We start from the raw sequence: 23832 nt of genomic DNA on the forward strand, positions 1-23832 counted from the left end.
ACACTGCAAACAATCGTACAATAAACGGGGAAACCGAAGTTTCACAACCACAGGTATGACTGGGGTCAGGCTGCTGCGGCGTCTGATAGCCTTTCAGCGCTTTAGGTTTCTCACAAAGCCCCTCGCTGCGGTGCGCAGCCCGTGCGTGTACACAAAGGTGAGAGTTTGTGAAGTTCGCTGAATGTTTCACCACTCAAGTAGAAGCCTCTTCCTCCAGTTTTGTTTCGTTCTCGACGATGGCCGTCCCGACGAAGTCGATTCTGTTTCCGAATGCCTGTCAGTGCTTTACCTATACATGCACCATGAGCTGGGATAATCTCTTTGCGCGCAGCAAAAAGCCACCGAAGAAGCCCCCGAGAACACAATGACCAGTCTCGTTGGCCCCAGTGTCGCCTACCTCGAGGAACAAGCTTGCTCGCTGCACCCTGCCGCACGCCTGGGCTTTTGCATCGTATTTCTATTTACATGAAATACGACGATTGTATGCGTTAACTCAGCCAATTACACATTCTGCGAAAACGCAGGCCGTTTTCGGTTATGCATTTTTGTTGTATAAAAGCCTGCGTGGCTGCTCTGTGCCCGCCATGCTGAAGTGTTCGAGGGGCGCGCTAGGAGCAACCGTGGGAACGCTTTCAGCTTTTCATCGTTTCTCTGGGAAAGCCGGGATGTGCGTCTAGCAGATAAACATAATTCCAACCAGGGAAGCGTTGTCAACGTCCTTTTGCGGCGAGCCGCACCTTTGTTGCCTTTGGGCCAAGCTGCGTCGAGGGTACGTTGTGACGTCAGCGGAAAGCCTCTCTAGTCGCCGGGGGTAATTATCGCATTAGAGCGTGCAAAGCGCGTATGCGTCCTGTTCGGTGGGGTTACCCTCAATGCGGCGTCAGCCGTGACGCCAGAGATGAATAGGGAAAGGCGCGCCGCGGCGTCTGGAGAAGTTGTCCCGTCCATGGTACGAAGTGAGGTTCAAACTCGTTTACAGTGTCGCACAACGACGGCGAGAGGCTGAGCTGACATCTCCTATTGTAATGCACACGCCTGGTCGACAAAGGCGGGAATTTCGTCGGCCCTGGGCATATTTTCGGCGGGTGTCGACAGGCCGCCCGAGGGTCGATGGCCAGCGGTCAGGGCTGGTATCAGTCGGTTGGTTTCTATTAGTGATTTACTCGTCATTTGATGAATAGCTTGGGGCTTGAGTGAGAGTGTGGATCAAATGATTGCGTATAAATCTTTGGTCATAAGCGGCCCAGTGTGTGTTAGTTGGTAGTTCCTCCACACACTCTTTTGGGACACGGCCTTGAGGACGTGGCTTTAATGTAATAAAAATGAAGTGTTTGGTGTTTTGGGGTGGATTTAAAGAAGCAAGAGACGAGGGTCAGTCGACCGAACGAGAGCAAACGAGGGGAGATGCCGGGAGACCCTCGCAACTTAAATACGTTTAGCTGAGTGCATTGAAGTATTTCTCTGTTTTCATGTAAATTGTGTACATTGATTAATTGGTATGTCTTGAATTTCAAGCAAATGTGGTCGTCTGTAGATTCAAAAAGTTAACCTCAGGACCTCAAAGCCATTCGCAACCCATCGCGGTATTCGAGAACATTGAAGGACTCTGCCTGAACTGAACATGCTATGGTAGCGGCAGGCGAAAAGCCGTTTCAACAATATGACCGCAGGCGTCACATCCACTAGGTAATTTCTTGAAACTGCGAAAACAACCTGCCGACGTCGCCGGATTACATGATAGCCTAGTTTCCATGGCGTTACGGCGGGGTTTAGTGACCAGAAATGCATTGCAGGACTTTGATAAGGTGCATATTTTTGATCTGGTATGTTCACTTTTACACATTTTTTTTATATTTTTCGGTAATCACGTTCGACCGATTATCTCCATTTACGCTATAATAAGAAGTGAGTGTGTTGCTTCTGCCAATTAAGCATTATTGCACCAATGCAGGGCGTTGTGTGGTACTCGGTGTTAAGTTCGGGCCCCTCACTTGATAATTAAAACCGCCCGGCAATTAGATATCTTCCGCTGGGGTTAGCTTGTTTACCTGTATGTTGTTTGTCCCCCGCCTGCCGAGCTGAGTTGGGCGCGAGGAGCGTAAGGAGAAACCGCGGAGGCTTCTTTGTTATTCGCCGCGCTTTTGTGTCCACCCGACCAGTGGGCCCGGGGACGACGCATACAAACGCGCCGGACACTCCATAATAGCTGAAAGCGATGTCACCTTTCCAAAGGAGGATTTCCTTGCGTTCGTCTAAAAGCAGGCGGAGGGGGACCGTTGATATTTTAACGACCACGATTACCGCCACGAGAATCCCCGAACCGGACGGAAGCTGAAGGTAGGTCAAGGGGTTAAACCGTGGTCACCAGACGTTCAGTGTAATGGCAGTTGCACTGCTCAAAGCTACTGAGCGAAGTTGCAGTTCGTCACACGTCTGAGTCTGGCGACTCGGTGGCTGGGATGCCTCAGGAGGTATAGAAAAAAAAAAACTATATGAACAAAACAACACCCGACGAATAAAACTTTCTTCTCTTTCTCTGGTGTCTTCCCTCGTTCCATTTTGTTGTTTTCTAGTCGCAAGCAATCATCGGCGTTTCCCTGTGAAAAGGAGATGCCACCGCCGCATCTCCGCACAATAGAAGACGCCAACCCATCGGTTCCACGCCCCGGTCCCAATAATTCCTTGCAGCCACGGCGTGCCCTTACCTGGGCCCTTCCAATCTCCTTACCCTCCTTCCTGCGAATGGTTAAAAAAGCAGGCCCCAGTTAGGTGGCACGACATAACCCGACAACAGACACACGTACACGTCACCCTCTGCGATTGTTGCCACTTTATTTTTTCTCCGCGCATTCATTGAACGCTGCTCGTCCGAAACGTGCCTGAACAAAGAAAACGCAAGCTAAGCTTGAGTCGTGTCATGTAACAGCGGCAGAAATGGGGAGAAAAGTGGACGTGAGTCGCATATAACGAAAACCTGATTCATCCTCAGCAGGCAACAACTCGACGCCTAGCTGGTGAATCAGGACACAGGAAGGCACGCTGCGACCTCCGTGAGACGTGAGCAAATCTAACTATATATCGATTAGACTTTTTGAATAGGCTAATAGAAAACGTCTCGCGGATTCCTGGCCTCTTTCCTTGAAAAACGCGACCCATCCCCTGTGCCACGGATGACTGAAAAAAGGCAGCATTCTCCATCCGTACGATTTTTGTTATTTAGCAAATTCATGTTAACTAACGACGAAACATACACAAATTACCTAATGCTTGTGATGCTACTGCGCCCAGAAATATTCACGGTAAATTACTCAGTAATAAACCCACATTTTGTTTATCCGGTGCACGTATGTATGGATGACTACAACAGAATAACGGGCCAGCTGCGACGTCGCAACCACTGGCACAGTTTAAAAATCAATAGACAAAGCCTTCACTAGAACAATGGCAAATGAGAGCGGTGATATTGTTGTTGTCACTTTTTTATCAAGTACATATGCTAGCGCCCGTGACACTAACGTTATTGTTCCTCCAAATAATACAGAACAAGAAAAACATTCCCAACGTGACTAGGCATTGATTGTGACTTCTGTGTGCCTGCACTGCGCATTACGCATTTTTGTTGATATAGTTCCTTCCGCTATTCCCCTGCACCCCAAAAGGATTTCTTTTTAAAAGTTTGGCACCTTATATTATACGGTAGGTTATACCTACGAGCCCGCGATCTGTTGTATGCGGTGCGCATACTTTTGAGTGTGCCGTAAAAGCAGGCGCCACCCCACCGTGCGAGCAGGAGGAGGAGCAAAAAAGAATTTTATTCCCATTTTTACCGCAAATATGTGTGCTCACCAGCCGACATTTTCACCCGGAGGATGAGTCATAGGCTTAACGTAGCGAGGCAATTATAGGTACAGCGCTTACAACTAGCGCTTTCTTTGTATTTTTTAAGTGCGAATGCACTTTATAAGCGACCCTAAACCATCCACCGCCGGCGTCGGCGGCGTCCGCAGTGCTCCTCTATATTTAAAAAAGAAACAGCATCCGGCGCCAGGTTTCGATCCGCGGACTTTGCGGCCGCAGCGCGACGCTCTACCGACCAAGCCACGGACGCGATGGTGATCACTGATAGTGACGCGCCTTATATCTTTAACGCATTCAAACTACGTCGTCAGCGGCGTGCGTTGGCGACTCAGCGGCGTTATAGCGGCTTGATAACTGCGTGGTGTACACGTGATACTACAAACCCGATGGAAGAGATGGAAGAGAAGGCGGCGAGGGGGTGGGCTGCGGGGGCCGAGCGCAAGCGCCGCAAGCGGGCCGACAACCGTGCATTCGCAACTTTCACATTCTCCCCCTCGGGGAAATGCGGGGGAATTTTTTTTAATACTGTCGCGCTAACCGCGCGCCCCTCAGCGTGATCAGGGAAAAGGGAGAGGAGTGGTAGCTACAAGGGGACTGGAAAGGTGGAAGGGGCGGGGGTGGAGCGAGGGTTTAAGAGCGCGGGCGGCGGGAGAAACTCGGTAGCGTGACCTGGCGTGACGCTTGCTGCCTGCAGCGTCTTGGCGCTTTGCTCACAACGAGGTCCGACAGTGAGGCATGGCATCCCTGCGCGGCGTGATAATTGGCGACAGTCAGTTGAAATTTCTTTGCCGGTCTCGGCTGCATTTGTTGCCATCAATCGAGACCTGCACCTTTAGTTTTCCAGGGCACGACGCGCCAATGCTCTCGCGAGCAGTATCGCGCACACATTTTAAGCGCGCGGACTTCGCCGTGCTCTACGTAGGTGGAAACGATTTAGATCAGAGGGAAGCGGACCCAAGTAAAATCTGCGAGGACATCACGGTTCGTATACGAAACCCTTGCGTTTTTCAGGTGCATAAAGGAGGAAATGATGTGACGCTCTTCATTTTGCAGGCTTTGGTGGTCCAGCTGCAGCGTGGCGTGGCCTCAGCCGTGTTTGTCTTCAAGGTCCTGCCTCGCTGCTCCGCCTCGGCGGTTGCGGAAAGTAAGCGACGGGCCCTGAACCGGAACCTCACGCGTGCATTGAAGCGGATGCCAGACGTGTTCATCCTCAACCCTGAGGTAACAAGGACGCCACCCCGTGTATATGAAACTAGCAAGTGCTGGCTTGTTTAGTTTAGGTTTGTAAAATGTACTAAGCTGTCGCAGCTGCCTTCTCGCACAGTTTTTTTGTAGTTGATCGCGGACATGTACTTGCAACTGTGCGCTATTCTCAGTGCTAAGCATAACGACACGGCTTGGTCATGAGACAAAATGTAAGGATGTCGCCACTGTTAAAAAGGCTTTTGTTTAACGCAATTTTTTTCTTTTTCATATTTCGAGAACCCGCAAACATTCGGAAATGTTCTGCAGACAGGATCATATTCTTATCTTGGTTAGTTCAAAAGTCTAGTCAATTTTCTAAGAGCTGATGAGGGGTTCTGAAACCGAAACCTAAGTGGTCCGCTAACAGAATCTGATATGCTGAGCACGAGGTCGCGGGTTCGATTCCCGGCCGCGGCGGCCGCTTTTCTGATGGAGGCGAAAAGCAAAAACGCCCGTGTGTACGAGATTTCGGCGCACGTTAAAGATCCTCAGGTGGTCTAAATTAATCCGGAGCCCTCCACTACGGCGCGCCTCATCGCCTGCGTTGCGTCGGTGCGTTAAACCCTACAATCAATCAACAGAATCTGATAACGCAGCGAATATGAGCAGCGTATATTTGCAAGTTTTCTGGTAAGCTTTAGTCTGATACGAAAACGGTTATTCAAAAAATTTCTAAGGCTTCTTTTTTCTAGAAATTGATTTAAATTTTCATAGGGGAATGCGTGACGCCGCAAGCGTTTCTGTTATTTACTATTTGTGCGCACTTTATGCTACCGCTTTGCATGCTATCGGGCTCGTCCTTTTTATAGGTATTATTCTTAGTAAAAACAGTAATAACATAAGCTGGATGTTTTAATGAGCAGGCGTAGTCAAGCTCAGGCTAAAAAAGCAACTGAAGTGAAAGTTTCAGGACAATCAGTACACAGTGAATGCTTCAGCCGATGTGGACGTGAAGGCAGTGAAGGTATCGGATGCTGCAAAGCTTGGGAACTTGGAACACATTTGTGAAGTACCGCTACGAGAACCTTTACTGCAGGGTAATATGATTATAGGTATGCTTACCCCATCTGCTTTTGCACAACTGGCCTGAGGTGCTTGACGTCCACGTGACGTGAACGTTCCCATCTGTGTACCACTTTGAACGATGGCAACATAAGTACATGTACACTAGAGCTAAAAGTCCAACAAGACTTTCTTGTTGGGCCGACAGCACGCCTGTTGGGACAATAAGAAGTTCTGTCGGCACTCTATCGTCCCAATAGCCTAGTCTTCCAACAGGGATGTTTAACCTTGATGGCGTTTGTGGGGCCAATAAGAAGCTCTGTCGGCACTCTATCGTCCCAACAGCGTAGTCTTCCAACAGGGAGTTTAACCGTGATGGCGTTTACCGGCTCGCCAACACGATCAGTGAACGTCAACAGACGCCTTGTTCGTAATCAGCGGCGCGAGCTCGCCTTCAGACAGAACCGACAGACGCCCTGAAGGTGTTTTTTAGGGCCTAAACAGCAGCGTCTATGTCTGGCCACGGCCGCTGGATGAAAGTGGTCTGGCATAGACGCTAGACGTCAACGTTTGTGTTCTGATTTTTCCCTTCAATAAATAACAGTCAGACGGACGATAACATAACGATGTGAAGATATGCTTTGGCTCATACCACGGCAAGCACAATCGTTTGTTGCTGCAGCCTCGGTTGCTCTTCGTCCACAACAAACTGAATCGGCTGTACAGCTTTCTTCGAAGGCGTGTATGCAGGGGTTCCATCTTCCTTTTTTCTTTCAGTCTTTCTTGATATTTACCCAGCCTAATGAACCGCTTCCGCTCATTAGGCAGTTTTAGAATATCGTTACCGTGTTTGTGTTACTGTTTGCCGTGTTACCGGAAGCCGCTGGTGACGGTGAAGCCTGTGCCGGTAAGTTACCGTTCGCCGTAACTCTTGCACTGCGCAGTTGACTCCCGCAAACACGGTAAACGGTAACGTAAACACGGCAACGATATGCTAAAACTCTCCTAGCCAGAATAACCGTTAATTAGTAATAACCGTTACAAACTGCAGACGATCGGAACTCTGGCGATGGACACGTCGGCCTTGGCGGAGCGGTAGCGGAGTGGCCGGTTGAGTGCGAAATCAAGACTGACTGCTCTCACTGTGTAAATTGTAAAGTGGGCGTGAAGTTAGCTGTTACAAAACGCTGGCACAACCACGCAAAAAAAAAGCATGCGCGGGGGGAATCGAACCCGGTACAAGAGTGCCATTATCCGAGGCACACCCAAATCTGACGACTGAGCGTGGCGTCTAATCAGCCGGTTTTGCTTTCGTCTGGACAGAACTGTACAAATTTCACGCCGGCTCCGTCTGGACGGAACGCTGATTGATGATTGATTGATTGTAGGGTTTAACGCGCTGACGCAACGCAGGCGATGAGGCGCGCCATAGTGGAGGGTTCCGGATTAATTTTGACCACCTGGGGATCTTTAACGTGCGCCGAAATCTCGTACACACGGGCATTTTTGCTTTTCGTCTCCATCAGAAAAGCGACCGCCGCGGCCGGGAATCGAACCCGCGTCCTCGGGCTCACCAGCACAGCACAGCACCTTATCCACTGAGCCACCGCGGCGGGTTTCCGCACTTTCTTGTTGCGCAAACAGTTTGAATATTTTTTAACTAAACGTCGCATGCTCGTTCTTTTATAACTAGCCTGTGCACTAAACTAGGGTTATTAAAAACGGTTGGTAAGTTTTTATGTAATCATGATTTCTTTTAAGCAATGCAGGAAAAAATGGCACAGTTCTTTGTTTTGTTTGGTACTTTTACTAGAACTTCATTACCAAATATCGGATGTCAAGGACCCTACTTAGTTGCACAGTATGGTTACTTGGCTACTTTTGTGCCAAAGTTTTCAATTCCTGCAATCCATTTGCTCTTGTGCATGTTCCCGTAACAGACAAGTCTGCACAATTTTTTTGTCAATAACAAGCATCAGTGTGATCATTTTCACTATTTTTAGCTTTTGGATATCATAAGAGGGTCGGTACTTAATAAGGTTTATGTGAAATAAAAATTTAACCATCAAAATTTTAAAAAATTTGAAGAAGGTGTACCTAAAGTGCTTTTAAAGCTTTTGCAAGGGCACAACTAAAGCTTTTTGGGCAACATATGACATGCCTAAAAAGGCAAGAATTCACCTTGCACCTGTGAAATCCATTAATAAGTGAAATGAACGTTAACCTGAATCAGCTAGCTCTTTTAAACAGTCAAAAACACGTTATCAATGTGTACGTACTCTTTTTAAGATGTACACTAGATTGTTTGCCCCTTAAGGTGCTACTATACACCTGCATGCATGTGAGTGAGTGCTCATTGTTATTTTGTTGTTTCTATCCCTCTTGTCTTTTAAATCACAAATTGTCATCAACTGTCAAAGTGATGAGTACTAAATTATCCAAATGTGCTAATGTGTGCTTTTTTTTTCACGCAGCACAAGTTCCTGGATGCTTTGAAGAAGCCCAAGCGCTTCCTGTTGGCAGTCGACGGCTACCATTTGAACCGGTTTGGGGGCATCAAGGAGATGGCCGAAATAATGGTGAAAGCCCTAAGCAGGAAGTATGGGCGTTCCATTCTGCTGCCTGGGCGACCCGTCCTCCATCGCAGATACAAAGTCTGCCAGTGCGGCCGCTGCAGAGCCAAAGGCCATTCAACCGGTGACTGTGTGGCGTACTGCTCCCCTTCCTGAGCCGGCGTGGCATCACCCCACTGAACCTGAAGATCTAGGATGGCTGAAGAAAACAGCCCTTTTAAGGGCTACCTACTTGTTTGATGTGCAGAACTAGCTGGAGTCAGTCATTGCTAACCCCTATCGTATCCTCTCTCTAGTTAACATCTCAGCTTAAAGACCTGGGCAATATATATCTGCTGCACAAAATTTGTACAGCCAGGGTGCAGTGGATAAAGACATGATGGTGTAGTAACCTGCATCTTTGTGTTGTGGTCATTCTAGGTTCAAAATTGGCATCAGAACTTATGCAAAGGTGTTTGTTCTCCCTTATAGCTCTAACTCCGAACATGGCGCCTTTTGTGCACTTTGTCATTAATATATCACTTTGCCTCCCCTAAAATATTTTATAGGTGGTATTCACAAAAAGGATTAGTGCGGGATTTGTTCTCTTCGCAGCACTGAAAACCGCCATGACAGTGCCCATCGTGCCTGCGCATGTGCCCGCGTCCTGCAGGGGGAAAACAACCAAAAAAGAAGTCCACACATTCGTCGGCTGTGCATTTACCACCCTATTCTAGGCTGTGACTTGAACAGATATGAATAATCGCCGTGACGCTGTGTGGTGATGCTCTATTTGCCTGAGAGAACTCCGCATTACCACTGGAGCTGCGGTTGTGAAAGGCAGCAGCATGATGCATGAAATGCCTATGGTGAAGCGCAGATGTTTGCGAACACGGATATAAACACGTGCGTCGCACCTTGCCCACCGCAGAGTCGTTCAACACAAAAGCCAAATAATGTTTCTAAAGAGTGTGACTTTCCATGCGCACGCCTATTGAGATCCACAGGAGCATAACAGTGCGCGCATGGTTAGCTGCGAGACTAGCGACATATATCGGCTGGTGGCCAATCGGCTGAAGGGGAAGCATTCATCAACAGGTGAGCAATCAGTGGCCAATACCAAAACATTGCAGCTGGAAATCAGATGATCTGTGCCGACAACTTCACTTGTGTCTTGCAATAGGTGGGCTGTAGGACCCTGCGCAAAACAGTAGTTAACGTCGAGGTAATGATTTGAGCTCGGTGGGGCAGCCTCATGCGACTGCTGCCATGTTGGATGGAGCCTGCGCATCCCTGCTGATAAGGTGACACACATGGCTGGTGGCATGTGCGCCACACCACTGAATACAACCTATGGGAATGCAAAAGTTATGCTGCAGAGTTTGCAAAAATATATGGACTAATAACACTACACCGCGGCCTCTGCACTGCAGAAAGCACTTATGTACGATCTCCTGCTTACATTCCAGGTACTCGTGTAATGGCTACCCACCACAACCCCTCCCTCCCTGGATCCACCGCCTGTGATCAGACCACTCGCTCTGCCTTCAACACCAGTCTGGATCCCCTGCGCACCGCTGTACCGTCACAGGTTCACCAGATATCCGGTCTTGGCTGATCCAGGCGCCTTCACCTGGCAATAGCCCACATCATTGTCATTGTTCGTGGGACCCCAGCATATTGCTTATAACTCTCCCAACAACACCAGCTGCTTGGGGCTCGACACCAGAAAAGGCACAGTGCACAAGCTCCTGCTTACATTCCAGGTTATCTCAGCTGTACCAAAGAACATTGTAGTAGTAACTGTTTTCTTTTTGTGGTGTCTGGCCCCAGTGCTGTGCGGTTATGCGCTTTATTTGCAATGCCGGTGCATGTCTTTTGCTATCGAACTTGCTCGTACTGCTCTCGTGCAATGTGGAGTTTAGCCCAGGTCCACCCAAACCTACCCCTGACCTTATCCTGAACGTTATTCAAAAGCTAGAAGCTGGACAAGCTGCCCTACGCACAGAAATGGAGCAGCTTAAGCTGGCCCATAAAAGTTGTCCATCTATTATCCACCCAAAACAATTGCCTGCTAGCGCTCAAATCAGAACTAAGCAACTGGAACACAAATGCTGAAATCGCCCCTCGCAACGAGATAACTCAGCAAATAGCAACACTAAAAATTGAAAGCATCAAATTAAGCAAACGCCTCCAAAGAAATAATAATTTCCTGTTCCTAGAACTAGATGACACTGTTAAAGGATCATGGAAAGGAATAGGAGGAAAAAGTTGTGGCCTTCTGCCAAACAAAGCTCAATTACCAACATAACACTTGCAACATCAAAAGCTCTCACCAAATCGGGACACCCGGCACCAACAAAAAATGGTTTACCATTGTAAAATTCACTAACTTCAAAAAGAAAGAAAGCATGTCGTGTGGGCCCAAATTGAAGAAATCTGACTTCGTAATTACAGTAGACTTCACTTCAGCCACACGCCTAGCCCGGTCCAAGCTGCTAAAATTCAGCAAACCTCAAAAATGCACGTTTAAGTTTAGATTAATGCAGTGCCTAGATCTCATTTTTCCAATGCAATAACCCTTTGGAATTCCCTATATGCACTGACTGCATATCCTTAAAAAAAAAATTGGAAAACCATTATCGTAACTACTGACATAGCTTTGATCCATAATGCTTTGCTAGTTTGAAGCTGTGTAATCAGTCTTGCTTGTCTCTTGTTTTTTATGCTTCTGTTAGTCTTGTAACTGAACCTCTGCATTCAGCATTATTTTTCTTGTTTTTCTTTTTTGTTTGTTGCGTTGAGTGACGGTTATTTTCGTGATCCACAGTTGCATTTTTCTTGTGTTTCCCCACATGTATGTGCTGCCCTTTATGTAATGCCTTCAGGCCCTTTTAAGGAACAAATAAATGAAATGAAACTGCATGAGTGGCATGCATTTATTTAATTTGGCCAAATTTGTGAATCCCCCAGAGCCAAGCTTTGGGGTACCCCTGACAACGCTCGAGAACAGACTATTTTCAAGCTACTTCAGCGACAGGGGAGGAATATCTGCAGCAAAGGTTCTTCCCAAGGAGGGACTCCTTTTGCATTTGCTCATGTAATGTCAAACAGTTTGCATGTTCCGCTAAAGTCGCCAGCACATGCTTATTCAATGCCCACCTTTTGTGTCTGAATTTTTTGCTCATGTGGGTCATATTGTCAAACAATTTGCTCTTGCAGCTAAAAAGCATTTAAACACGTATAACCTGCCTTTGTATGTGTGGCTTCTCTGCAAACCTGGTCTGCTGCGCAAAAAGCCAACATTAAAACTTGTTTTATGCGGCGAATGTAAACGTAGAAGGCGTGTAGCCAAGCCACCTTTACTTGCATTTCCAGCAAGGTGTAACAAAGAGGAGAGATAAGTGTGGGGACAGTTTTGGGGAGGGCTTTGCGGACCCCTTAAATTCCCTCGCAGATGCCAATTTAAGAACCACTGATTTACAGTATAAGCAATATAAATTGTGGGATACAGAATCAAAAATGTTTCTGAAACTAAACTACACAATCTGCCTGGTACCTGTGTCAATGTAACAGCTATTTCATGACTGAATTCTTTGCATCTAAAGAGAACCCATTTCTGGAATTGTGCTGTGTTGGGAAAAAAAAATTATTGCCTTTAATCTCTGAAAGATTTACTTGTTTTTTTTGTTCTTGTTTTGTTTCCAGCTTTGAACATAGAGCAATGTTTGCGCTTTTCCGGGTCAGGTAAACAGCCAAATGTCATTGATTTTTCAAGTAGTAACACTAAAAATAGCACTGCAGACAGCACAATTCTTCAAAACATAATTAGTAGTATCATCTGGAACAAGTGCAGTGTCTACCTTGATGTTTTGCTGTAGTGATAGAATTCAGTGTTCACTAAAGAATATTTCATTCATGTATGCATATTCTCATACTTATTGATGGCCATTAGGTACGCAAACTGATTTAGCCAGTACGGACTGCTCAGCATCACCCTCCAAGTTGGTACTGCAGTTAACGTCATCAGTATATAATTTCTCGTATCACTTCCTTCACTGTTTGCTTGCTCACTTTTAATGTACTTCTATACTTCTTTCTAGTTACCTTCTATTCTTTCCACAAAGCAACCCAAATGCTGAATTTTAGCACTGTGCATCTGCTTAGCTGGAAATATCACTGGAAAGTGGCTGGCGAGTCACCACTGCTTCACCAGTTCACCTTAATGCCTAGATTATTTGTTTAAAGTTTGTGATAACACTGGTATTGTTGCTAGGACAGTGCAGTTGTTTATTCAACCAATCTCATATTTTGTCTTCATGACACCTTTAACATTTAATGCAATGCCTGGTGCCTTGTGGGACTTTTAGTACACTTTGAGGAAATCACCCATGAGAAAACACTGGTGTGTAAAACTGATAAGAGCTTAGTTTGAACAATTGCCAAGTAATATTATACCCGGGTTGGTGGCACAACATTTAAACTCAAAGCAAAAACTGACCTTGCTCACGTATGTAGAGACAGTTGCAATTAATGACTATGATGAAGCAGTTTTCGTTGTGATGAATTAGAGACACTGGGTATTCCAACTTGAAGTTCCAGTGACTTCACGGTCACTTATACGTGGTAAAGTTGGGACAGAAGAGATGAGGGCGCATTCACTGCAAAATGATTCGAGTCAAGCCCATCAGTGCCACTGGGGCCTAGCCTGGTACAACACCCTACAAATAAAAGAATACATTGACAATAATCATTTCGTGAACAGTGATGTGATGCACGTGAATGTGAAAGTGATGCAGTGTTAATTTAGTATGAAGAATGAGCCATTCTATGTTTTGGAAAATAAAATTGCCCACTAGGAAAGCTAATGTCACACTTGAATTTAATGAAATATTGCTAGGGTGAAACAGTAACTTGATGCTGTCCAGTGTAGGTGCAGGACAAGGACAAAATGAACATCAATCTTTTCTATGTGCCTTATGGATAGACAGAAATTTTTGTGCCAGTTATGGTGTTGTTTCCCACGACAAGACTGCTGTATTTTTTTTCTTGCTAGTAATGGTCTTGTTTAGTAACTGAGCAACTGGACACAGCCTCCCCTCTGCCCCCGCCAAGAGACAGGCTACAAAGTTCTTTTGTGAATAAAATGTTTATTTGCACAATTCATATAAATCAGCTTGTTATATATGCAATGAGTACATTAAGGTTCGTTGAGTCTTCCTTTTTCACTCCAAACCACACTGTACTTGTTCGCTCATCAACTGCAGTCATGATTACATCAGCCCTTTTTTGCCCTCCTTTGCATTGCTGCGAACCTGGAATGTGAAGGAGCAAAATGAGGGTCAAATACGAGCAATTTTTACCCAAAAACAGAGTTCAGCAGTCCGGTCAGTGCAGCATAAGAAATGGACAATTGCTGAAGAAAACCTGTTGGTCCGCGGGTGCAAGCACCACTCTCACCAAGCGGTACAGGCATGGCAATTTGGCTGTAGGCAATGCCTTTCACTCGAACAACAAGACGAATGAGGCAGTTGGCTGTAATTTGCAGTGGGTAATGGTGAAGGCCTAATTAGCTGCTCTTGCCTTAATTGCTTTGGTGAGAGCCTTCCTATCCGCCACCCGGAAGACGCGCTCTCTAGCAGGCAGGCTCTGCCGAGAGAAAAATGGTTTTGGCAAAGCCAGGTGTAATGTCTTACTGGCTGCCATTGTGGAGTGATAGGGCCAGTGTCAGATGGGAAGCCTGGTAAGTGCATACCAGGGACATATGGCAACATGTCTCAACCACCCTTCGTCATCCAGCTAGTCTTAGCATGCATTTTATAGTTGGGGCAGTGTTCGTCGCAGGGTGCGACATACATGGTAAGGGGCCTGGGGCCCACCTGGAATGGAAAAGCAGTTTACATCGGACAAAACACACCAAATAAATGATTCGTAATACCTGCATAAGCCAAAGTTAAACACAAAATCACTTAATATGTACACATGCACAGGAAAGTGGATAAACAAAAACATGTGCGTATTTACACTACTATTTACACTATTTAGTGCCTATATACACAATTTACATGTGCCTATTTACACTACTATTTACACTATTTAGTGCCCATATACACTATTTATATGTGCCTATTTACATGCTAGCACGTGTTAATCCAGTGCTGTAAAAAATGCGCCATTTAAGAAATTGCCATAACTAGCTGACAACATACCGCTGCACGGCAGGCATTGGAGATGCCTCTATGTGACGGAGCACACACACCAACCAAAGCACTGCCATACAGCTGTGCACCCTAGATAAGGGTGGGCATACCAGCTGGCAACATACTTACCACTGTACGGCAGCCATTGGAGGTGCCTCTATGTGACGGAGCACACGCACCAACCAAGACTGCCTTACAGCTTTATACCCAAGCCGTACTGAGCTTACGTACAGCAACTATTGCAGGCACATAAGTGGACTATAGTGATGTTATGATGCTGCCAAGGCAAGATATATGCGCTCCTGTTGCGTAAGGGGTCAGTCTGTTAGCAGTACTCGTGGCCTGAAGTAGTAATTATCTCAACGCTTTCCACATTCCTGTCTAGAAGTCGTGCTTTTAGCATCTCCTTCTGCTGCTCAGTTGGCTTGGACAAGGTAGCTGTTGGACATGACAGCCTAGGCTTTTTTGTGGAATGGAACCTGACTTGACGTTCGATACTTTTATTTGCCGGTTCCTTTGTTTCATCGGCAAATTCTCTCTTTTTCTCACGCTCATAGAGCCCAACAACTTTTTGCAACATTCTTGAGGCCTTTTTAGTCACCTCGGGATCTACTGCGCCCTCTGCTTCATATTCTTTAATGGTATCAACACAGGCCAACACTTGAGCTGAACGTGTTATGCTTGTGGATGCCTGCATCTTCCCAATGCTGTCTAGAAGGCTCTGTGCTCGGCTTGTTCTTGCCTCCTCTTCACTAGGACTGTCAACAGGCATACTTTCTAGGTTTTCTGGTGCCTGGGCCATTTGCACAGCGTGAATGTGCTTGCAAATGGTATGATGAAGCATGTACTCGTAGCAAGTGCACATGTAGGTATGAATGCATACTGCACACTTGCTGCAGGCTAGAGGACAGCAAGCACCATCAGCCTCCTTTGAGACCGTATGTGACAGCCCTGGGGTGCTCTGGGACTCGACACTCCAGGTCCCATCCTCATTTGACTTAACAAACTTTATGGTGGCCTTGGCAGGCAGGTGACTTTTTTCAATCTTGGCCATGTTGCTCGTCCTCGTGCCCTTCACAATGCGGGTTACTCTTTTCATTAAGTAGTGGTGCGTCAGGTCAAAGAGGGCAGAGATCAGCTTGTCCACACGCTTATTTTTCTTTCCTTCCAGAATGATGTGCTTTAACGTTCTGTGCATGCTTTCAAGGTGCATGTTGGTGTTTACACCATCCCTTATCCTGTAGCTCAAGGCCCACTGTTCTCGACGACTAGCATAATGCTCCTTGAAGTATGCAAGGAAGTCCTGTAGCTCAGTCTGACTGGGATCACCAGAACTTAAAAATAGGTCAATGAGCTTGTCTACTTCAACTGTACTGGTGCAGTCCATGATTGCACAAAGCTCCATGTATACATCGGCCTGCTGCTGCCGTCCTTTTATCAGCCGCTGTATGTTGTGTCGCCAGTTTTTGTCCACATGCCAGATGCACAGCAATTTTTTCTTGGGCTTGCCCATGACGGATGACCAGGCATTATAGAACTCGGGTGCATCATCAGACATAAAGTATGTAGCGGGCACCTGACCAGTAGATGACTTCAGGCTCTCAAAGAAAGCTTTCAAGGCTGGTGTATTAGGTCGGTTGCTAATGAAATAGGCTACAGGAAGGCCTGACCCATACTCGTCAAGGACTAGAAGTGTCGTTAACTGGAAATCATAGCCAGTGGTTCCATGGGTTGAGTCAACGCATACAGTGCCCGTACCAAGTTCCTTTAAAAGATCTTCCTGTGCTTCTGTCATAAGGACAAGGGCAAAATCTTCTTTGGCAAATGTGCTGCCTGGCATGTCGCTTCCCTGCTGCTTATAGAGACGAACCACTGTCTCTTTTTTGTCGGCCATGGCTCTCACCCAGATGTGCACACTGCTTGCGTCATTATCGTGGCACCGTTCGGAACCATGCAGGAAGAACTGCCTCTTAATGTTGTGCAAGTGCCATCGCTGTATTATATCTATCGGCCTCATTGCGCCCTGTCTACAATTTCTGATCTTCTTCAGAACAATGGACATAGGCACACCCCTGTTAAGGTCGTCTGCTATTTCTGCACGCTGTTCCTCAGTCATCCTTAGGTGGGCCACATTTGGTGCATGCCCATAGTGCTTCCTCTGGTAGGTAACACTGACAGGGCTTTCGGCAGTACTGCCCTCGGTAACAATCATGTAAGACAGACACGTCCTACCTGTTTTGCAGCTCCCCTGGCTCTTCAGAAGCCGAAGCCCCTTGCCCCTACTTGGCCTAGCCTTTCCTGATCTGTGGCAGATGTAGTACGTCCGCATCTGGCCACGGGCAAGCTGCTTAGCCCCTGTGCGTGCTACGAACTGGCAGTGCTGGCTTGCCTCCTCCTGCTTTTTCCACTCTGAAAATTCTAAAAAGAAACAGCAACGTTAGGATCACACAAACAGCAATAGGTAAGTAACATTCCTTCTTGGGCAGGCACTCCACATTCGCTTGTACATTATCACCCCACATATTAGTTTGTCTCACACGTGCATTTATACCAAAATTTGCTAAAAATCACCTCGCCATGCAGTGAAGAAAATAGTGCGACAATATAATTAGATAGAACATTAGGGTGAAACAAATTCTGTAAACGAAGACATACTGCAGGAAAAAAAGAGAGGAATGGAGAGCTGCGAATAAGTCTAAAAGAAACAAATTATGAAAATAGTAATTCATTATGTATTGCAAACTGGCTTATATGTGTAGCATTATGTAAGGTCTTGTGGAATAATTCAACCATGTGGAACTATTTGGTTTCTGCCAGACAAATGCTCGAGGCCAGCAACTAAAACACGCTAAAACTCTCCGCCACACAACTGCGGCGCAAGAAATACACTTTATTTTAGGAAAATGTATGTCATCTGAGTTTTACACTGGGAATATTTAATGTGCCTCTGCTGAAAATATCGCACTGTAGGGCCGGTCGCAATTTTAGATGCCGTTAGTCGCCGCAGTGGCGGGTAATTTGATCGAATGGGGCGAACAGCAAAAATGCCATTGTGACGAGGTAATTGGCACAGGTTAAATATTTCCGTGCAATCTAAATTAATCCATAGCTGCCAGTGCGCCTCATAGCCCCGGTGTAGCTGACAGTGTGAAATGGGCTGCAGGCTCAGAACTTTTCCACCATTTAGGCTCCTAGGCAATGCGTAAAGATGATGAAATCACGTGCACTAAAAGCGAAAAGGAATTTTAGGATAATTTGGTGCCACACACACCTGTCACGTGCTACCAAGTAACGTTGCCTGTTACATCGTATGCTAGTTCTCTTGACCTGTATGTGTCTGATTGAAAAGATAAAAAAACACAACGAAAAAGTGAATTCTTTAACTGGTTAAAAAAGACGATTCTGACCCGTGCAAGCTTGCCTGCCACAGCTAATTCAGGCATGTGCAAGCAAGCATGTGAGCAACCAAAATCCTCTGCTACGTTAAAATGCTTGCCGGTAACTTGGGGCAAACAAAGGAAAGAAACAAAGCGCCATATTAGCCAAAGCATTCTGGACTAACTACACGGGTGCTCCAGCTACTTCATATCACCCAATTTGGTGCGAATAAGCATAAAAGGAGCGGTTAAGCCAAAACCCCTGGTAAGGGTTGTATGCCAGGCAACGCTTGGTAGCACAGTTTTACGAACAAGTATGTTACCATGCCCACCAGCAATAAACAGAAAAAAAAAACACACTGTCTAACTTTAACCTAATGCCTCAAGTTCTGCCCGACGTAATCCAAAGTTAAAAACTAAAGTTACGTCCAACGGGACAATAAGTTGAAGTTACATCAGACCTAATACAAAGTTAATTAGTGTCACGACCCGACAGAACCCCAAATGCAAATGAAAGTTGCATTCAACAATAAGGTTAAATAAAATTACAGTAAGTAAATTAGTCATGCCCTATGTAATTTATGCAAGGTTATTGCGATGGTCCATTTTATGACCTCAGTCTGGGATCATCCTGCAGCTGCCCGTAAGCTATCCATGCTGCAGCACTTGATTTTTCCATTTTTTTTTTTTTTACGTTGTGTCTGAAGACAGCCCAAGACTTGTAAATTGGGGGGGGGGGGGGGGCCACACGTTTTTGCGTTACATTTGATATGGTACAGCAGGCTTGGTAAATTAAACTTGAAATAGCTAGTGGGAGCATTTTGTTCTGCTTTCTTCGAGCTGTCTGGAACCTAGCTGATACCATCGCATGGCGATGGTGTTACTGGCTCGTTGACAGGTTCAATCCCGTCAGGCACACATTATTAATAGCGGCTGTATAACCTTTTTGTTCCGCCGAATAGAGTAACCAGAAAAACCAGAAAAAAAAAAACACACAAGAAAAAGGACGGAGCGCACGTGAGCGTGCACCTCGTAAGCAGCACCCGGCGCCGGCCAGACTTGCGCGTGGGCTTGCGCGAAGTGATGAAATCGCAAAAAAAAAAAAAAAAACAAACAAACAACGAGCGCACGTGACTGCGCCTCGAGAGAACACCCTGGCCAGCGTTCGTAACGTAGTACAGGGACCCTAGTAGTACCCCGTGCTCTCCTAACTCGCCGGTTCAACTGCGTTCACGCTTCAAGCGCAGGGAAGCACAAACGCCAATCATACAGACGAAGAGTTCGCGAAGCCAGTCGCTGCCGGTTCTAGCGCGTGCTAATACCGTCCTTTTTGGGAGAGATGTGAAAGCCTGCGGACGAAACAATCCGGGCCTGCCAGTCACGGAGAATTTTCAGCGGCAAGTTCGGAAATCTTTGAGCGAGTGACGCGTGACTTCGCCGGTCACATGCGGTTACTCGCCCTCTCCTGCGTGTCGACGCGCTGGCGCCGAGCGACGCTGACGCTCGCGCGACGCGAGAAAACGCCGAAAGTACGCTGCATGTGGTTGGGCCTTATAAGCTACGCCCGTACCGACATGGTGTGGCTCAAGTGGTGAATAAAGGAGACTTCTGCTGCAAGGTCCACCAAATGTCATGCGTGTTTCAGGATTCAGTCTGAGTCATGTTAAATCAACGCGCCAAAACTTCACCCTAAAAAATATATATTCCCGGAACTACCCCAATGATTTTGAAAGATTCATATTTCGCAAGGAGCACGAGGTCGCGGGTTCGATTCTCGGCCGCAGCGGCCGCTTTTCTGATGGAGGCGAAAAGCAAAAACGCCCGTGCGTACGAGATTTCGGCGCACGTTAAAGATCCCCAGGCGGTCAAAATTAATCCGGAGCCCTCCACTCAACGTTTTTAGATTCCTCCACTACATTCAGCGCGCGTCATCGCCTGCGTTGCGCGGCGCGTTAAACCCTACAATCAATCAATCAATCAATCAATATTTCGCAAGATTTTCAAATGTCATTTTCGAGGACGTTTTGTGGGCTAGGACATTAATCCCTTAATAAATTTATAACAATATATCTTTTTACGTAAAAAAAGTCTCAGGGCAATTTTTACTACCCCTAACGAATTATTAATTTTATTTATGTCATAAGACTAGCCCTTGGCACTAACCCGCCGCGGTGGCTGATCATGCAGTGGATGGCGTTGTGCTGCTGAACCCAAAGACACCGGTTCGACTACCGGCCGCGGTGGCCGCTTTTATGGAGGCGAAAAACAAAAACGTGCGCTCGCGTGTACGAGATTTCGGCGCACGTTAACGGCCCCCCGTGGTCAGGAGCCCTCCACACCGCGCGCCTTATGTGTAGTCAACTACGCGTCAATTACGCGTTCTCGACACGAATTAAGCTACAAACTGGACTAGCGCATAGGGCAAGAGGTTCTATTTTGTTAACGTTGTGTTCGTCTTTTCCTTTTCTTGCGTCGCATATGGGAAAAAGTGCATGTGCATTTGTTTAACAGAGCTTCAATGTTGTGATTAAAAAAAATTGGATACCGACGTACGGTGATTCGAACCCACCTCGCTACAGAAATCCGCGTGCAAGTGCGCGCGCCACGCTCACACAACGCGGCAACCTCTTTTTCGAATTGACGTCGCGTAAAGTAAGACGGACGCGTAGAATAACATAAGGCGTGCACTGTGCTTTCTTTCCGTCATGCTGAGTTCCGCGGACGTGATGCATCTTTTACGGGATCGGGCGAACTTCAACTTTAATTTCAGGTTACTCGGACAGAACTCACAGCATTGGGTCTCACAGCAAGTTACGTCTCACATAACTTTTTTTTTTTTTGTTTTGGGTTCCGTCCGACGTAACTCACTGCGAAAAAAAAAAAAACGGAACGAAGACAAAAATTTTGCGCCACGCTTCAGGTCGCCTAGCTAGTGAACGGAATAGCTATGTGAATAATAATTTTGCCAGTATCGGGTATTTCACATGAAATCTGTTAACGAAATTTGGGAGACAGGCCTCTTCTCCGGAAATAAAAAAAAAGTGCAATGCAATATGCATATATTTTTCACACTCCATTTTCTTTCCCCCGTTTTCTAGGAGAAAGAACGCATAGCACGAACGGCTAGCTGTAACTTTCATGTCATATATCCAAACTGCATACAAATATTAGGGAGGGAGCGAAAACAAGAAAAAAATTGCGAAAAAATTGCGAAAACAAGAACACATCCAATGGAAATTGTACCTCCATCTAGATAACCGCATCTAGAAATGTTGGGCAATTATCTGCTGATAAAATAAATCCATATGGGATTTGTTACAAACTGGAATATTAATTGTTCATAGGATTGCCCGGATCGATGGCCATTCGTGGTCAAAATTCTTGAATATGCATTATAAAATTCTGTAGGCCCTAGGACTTCGAGCTTTGAAGAGGAAAAATACGGAAAGAGAATAACCCGACGTGCGTATGTTCCGGAAACCTTGCAAGCATTAAAAAGAAATTTGCGGAACATATATCGTCTGCTAGCAAAAGGCAACCCATGCAGCAAGAAAGACTCCGCAAAGCGTAATTAAAAAAAAAGTGCAGTTTGAAATAAATGTCTCTTACCTTTTTTACTGCCAAACGTCTCTTGCACGTGTTCCGCCTGGAATCCGTGCGCTGCGCTATGATGATTAACTAGCTTTTCCAGAGTTTGAAAGCCGGTACTGCACAGTTCGCATTTCCAATCATTGCAGTTAACGTCCACTTTATGTACGTTCCTCACATGCTGGTACATGTTTTTTCGCTTCGTGAAAAGTTTTTTGCAAAAGTGACAGCGACGATCTTCATCGTTTCCGTCGTTTCCTACAAGTTTCCTTTCCGCATCCAACCGCTCCATTCTGAAGCAGAACGTGCAGTGACCGCGCCGAGTGTCCGCGGCTGTGGGATGGCGACGGCCGCCGCTAGGGTGCAGGCCAAGCATGCTAAAAAAACTAGGGAAATTAGGGAAAACGCGCAAACAAAAACAAAAAACAAAACCGGACATGACGTCAAAATTATTGCATAATCAATGACGTCATTGCAAACAATGACGTCATCAATATGACGTCATTTTTGTGACGTCACACGCGTTGACCAATCAGCGTTTCCAGCCATTTCTCCCCCTATACGGATGTGAATTCACGAGGTGTTCGGAGTTTCAAATATTTGCGCTCCTCTACGTCCTCGTGCGCGCAGTTATGAGCGCGGAATGCCGCGTTCGTCTACTGCCAGTGGCCCTAGATGGCGCTGGGGCGCTTCGCAGAGCTTGCGGCCGTCAAGGACGAAACGTGAGAGAGGGAGACAGACGCTTGCACCAGGGGGCGCGTTGCTTAGCAACCGGACAACAACAACTTTCGTCTGCTCCAACTTCAACGGCGGCGGCGGCGGGGGAAGCCCCGAAGGAGGAGGTCGGTCAGCAGGCAGGTGCCATTCCTTTGTTGGACCAGGTAGTGCGAGGAGCTGGCAAGCAACTTTGCTGCCGCCGCTTCATCTGCTCCGGGACCGCCGCTGGCGTACGCGCGACTCCTTGCCGTGGTACGGCGGCTGCCGTTGACCGAGTTCTGCCTCGCCCGTCACTTCGCGCATGCCGCCGCCCCTGCTGCTCTGTTTCAGCTGTACGGACAACGACGCGGGTTGCCCCGCCGAAAGGATGCAGTAGTGATGCTCTCCGTACTCTACTCACCCACGTCTACCTAAAACGGATACCATCGTCGCTTCGTCTCCGTTGTGTTCGTTCATGGGTGCGGTGACAACTAGTGAACGCTTATTCTGCCATCGCCAGTTGTACGCTCGTCGTTCGTTGGCGAGTGTCTGGTTCTTGTGACCGAGTCAAATCCTTTTCTCGTTGGTCCGGTGATCGTTGACGTGAAAAGCTCTTTCCTATAGTGCGCGTTCAAATCGTGTGTGTGTGTGCGTATGTGCGTGTTTGTGTTCCGCGGTATCACATGCCACTGGATTTCCTGACCGGATATACACTCTCCGCCAAGCGCACCAAAGACGAAAGACGCTCAATTCTTGGTAAGTCCAGTAAATAGATCACTTCAGTCAACATTGTTGGTGCTTGCGGGAGTGGCATATTTTCTGAAATAACAGCGCGGTACCTTGAAAATATATGCATTTGCCAAATAGCCCTCTGGGACTTGTAGCGTCCGCGATAGGACTTTCAAAATGCTATTATGAAGCATAAAATGATTCGTTTTGTTTACGCGCCGTTTCTGTTAAACCAAAGCCTGCATTGTCCCTTTGTTTTACTCGTAATTTTCCAAGGCGACGAAATAACCCTTAGAGTATATTTCTTACAGACGACATGAATGAGTGACGGGTAAGTTTTATGTTCAATTCCAAACGTAACCTCTCATGGGCCTAGGGAACGAACTTTTGGATACACTTTAATGATGTCTCGAACAGCAACTGTTTAATAAATACGCTGGGCATGGCTCGAGAATTTCGTTCAACGAATGAAGCCCGTCCCGAAAGACGGCACTTCCAGCAAGCCTTACCAAAGGTCTGCTAGAACAGACTATTGGAACATACTGGAACATACTGGAACAATACTTGGACAGATCAACAGTTGTT

General features: G+C 46.6%; 2 protein-coding genes across 4 annotated transcripts in view; both read left to right on the top strand.

The window, feature by feature from the left end:
- Cad96cb (protocadherin Fat 4-like Cad96Ca) overlaps nucleotides 1-23832 on the top strand; it is a 381477-nt gene that overhangs the window by 106871 nt on the left and 250774 nt on the right. Inside the window, exon 1 of one of the 3 annotated variants that reach the window (XM_077698389.1) lies at nucleotides 22633-23274. The exons of the other annotated variants lie outside the window; for them this stretch is intronic. Within the exon in view, the coding sequence (XP_077554515.1) occupies nucleotides 23202-23274 (73 nt within the window). The 5' untranslated portion in view covers nucleotides 22633-23201. Of the gene's footprint in view, nucleotides 1-22632; nucleotides 23275-23832 lie in introns of those variants that run through there. 3 annotated transcript variants of the gene reach the window in all.
- On the top strand, nucleotides 4405-11705 carry LOC144167445 (uncharacterized). The gene is made up of 2 exons (XM_077696704.1): nucleotides 4405-5079; nucleotides 8580-11705. Exons 1-2 carry the CDS (start codon nucleotides 4594-4596, stop codon nucleotides 8832-8834), a joined length of 741 nt encoding a protein of 246 aa, XP_077552830.1. The 5' UTR covers nucleotides 4405-4593; the 3' UTR covers nucleotides 8835-11705.

Source organism: Haemaphysalis longicornis, unplaced genomic scaffold, assembly GCF_048455015.1.
Source record: "Haemaphysalis longicornis isolate Haplotype H1 unplaced genomic scaffold, Haemaphysalis longicornis Haplotype H1 scaffold_2, whole genome shotgun sequence".
Lineage (NCBI taxonomy): Eukaryota > Metazoa > Arthropoda > Arachnida > Ixodida > Ixodidae > Haemaphysalis > Haemaphysalis longicornis.